General features: G+C 40.8%; 1 protein-coding gene across 1 annotated transcript in view; it reads right to left on the reverse strand.

Moving 5' to 3' along the window:
• Nucleotides 1–1,054: 1,054 nt before the first annotated feature.
• The window catches only part of LOC109138779 (zinc finger protein 664-like), a gene marked incomplete at its 3' end in the record, with an annotated part of 6,104 nt that continues 4,957 nt past the window's right edge, over nt 1,055–2,201 (reverse strand). Inside the window, exon 2 of the mRNA XM_027276548.1 lies at nt 1,055–1,138. Coding sequence (XP_027132349.1) covers nt 1,055–1,138 — 84 coding nt within the window. The remainder of the gene's footprint in view (nt 1,139–2,201) is intronic.

Below are 2,201 nucleotides of genomic sequence, written 5' to 3' on the forward strand. Positions count from 1 at the left end.
GAAGCAGTGTCAGGAGCATACGTGTTTTATGAGACAAACCACGTGGAAAATGGACATTTAATCAGTTCACACTACTTCATTAACCTTAGGTGGAAAACCGGAAGTGTTTCCACACGCTGCGTAAGCCACCGGACTTTTCCCAGTTTGTCTCAAAGTATTTGCCATGAAGTCGGCAATAAGGGCGCACTTGTGAAAATAGTGGAGCCGCTGAGTTTGAACCACGCGAAAACCGAGAGAGGGCTGCTTGAACCGCAGTACCAAAAAAAAGTACACAACATGTTAGACTTTGTAAACTTTTATTTCAGTATGTCTGTGGGGGAGTGTATGTTGTGGTGTACAAACTACAATATGCATGTATAAAAAAAAAACAACATTTCAACAAATTTCTGATAATTCAAGATAGTAATTCGCGATAAATCAGACACATGAAGTAGTGTACAGTATAAAACAGCAAAAATAAGACACATTTATGAGCAATATGACTTCTCATACTGTCCCACAAAACAGTCAGTCAGTGACTTCTACAGTTCTGAACATGAACCACTGGAAATGAATACTCTCCAACATGTTTTGCAAACACAAAGCTTCTTGTCTGTGTCTTAGAGGTTTTGCCAAACATTGCAAAGGTCTCTCACCAGTGTTGGCTCTTCTCGTGGACTGTAAAGTAACCACCATCTGTGAAAGCTCCATGATTTGCAAGTTAACGGCTATTGACCTGTATGTATTTTCATGTGCTTATTCAAGTCAGATGTTTGGCAATATGCTTTCTCACACATGTTGCAGGTGTACGGCTTCTCACCTGTGTGGATGCGTCTAATATGGACTGTCAAGCCACTTTTCTCTCTGAAAGCTTTCCCACATGATGTGCAAGTATACGGCTTCTCACATGTGTGAATTCTTTGATGTATTTTCAGTGAGCCATCTCTATTGAATCTCTTCCCACATGTTGTGCAAAGGTATGGCCTCTCACCTGTGTGGATCCGCCTGTGTACTTTCAAACTATGTCCATGTGTGAAAGCTTTCCCACATGTTGTACAAGTATACAACCTCTCACCTGTGTGAATTCTTTGATGTATTTTCAATGAGCCATTGCTACGAAATCTTTTCCCACAGGTGTTGCAAAGATACGGCTTCTCACCTGTGTGTATTTTCATGTGTCTCAGAAGATGTGACTTATACTTATAATCCTTTCCACAAGTGTTACATTTAAAAGACTGTTTGTGAATATTACTGTCAGTCCCTGACAAGTTAGGGTTGTAGACAATGGTACTGTGACTTTTGTTTTCATATTGTTGATTGTTTTGTTCTGACTCTACATCTCTAGTAGAGTCTTCATGCTTGTATCCTTCTGATCTGGCTCTCAGCTGCATAAAAGTTGTTCAACAGCAGCTGGTGGTCACTTTCAGGTTCTGGTTCACCGTGGTCCCTTTCCTCATCAGTAGGAGTCACCACAAAGGTATTAACCTCCACCTTCAGCAGAAGCTCCTCTCCCTCCTGACTGGTGCAGAGCTCCTCCTGTTCCTCTTTAATCTGTAGAGGCTCTGGTCCTCTTGGTCCAGACTGGAGCTCCTCTCCTGGTTACAGAGCTGCTGGTCAGTGAGCGTCTGATTTATAGCTGAATTAGCTAACTGAATTATCAGAATTTGTGAAATGTTGTTTTTTTTATACATAATATGTATGTTTGTACACACACACACACACACATACACACACACACACACAGACATACTGAAATAAAAGTTTACAAAGTCTAAATGTTGTGTACTTTTTTTGGACTGCGGTCAAGCCAGCCCTCTCTCGTTTTCGCGTGGTCAAATCAGCCGCTCCAATATTTTCAAGTGCGCCCTTATTGCCGACTTCATGGCAAATACTTTGAGAAAACTGGGAAAGTCAGCGCTGGCTTACTGCAGCGTGTGGACACTTCCGGTTTTCAAAATAAGACGTAGGTGTGAAATGTATTAAATGTAAATTTTAAAAGTGTGTCTCATAAAACAAGTATGATCCTGCACTGCTTCAATGCTTTTAGCCCCTTTACTTTTTTTAATTATGTTTATGATTTATCACACAAAATAGGCATATACAATGGTTCACAGTAAACAGTACATCACACACACAGTCGCACATATTTCTGGTTTGGTTTTCAGGGAGAAGTGAAAGCACAGCAGTGTGAAGGAAGGGGCTACACTTGATTTATAAGCAGA

The sequence above is a fragment of the Larimichthys crocea genome, unplaced genomic scaffold (assembly GCF_000972845.2).
Source record: "Larimichthys crocea isolate SSNF unplaced genomic scaffold, L_crocea_2.0 scaffold437, whole genome shotgun sequence".
In the NCBI taxonomy this organism is placed as follows: Eukaryota; Metazoa; Chordata; class Actinopteri; family Sciaenidae; genus Larimichthys; species Larimichthys crocea.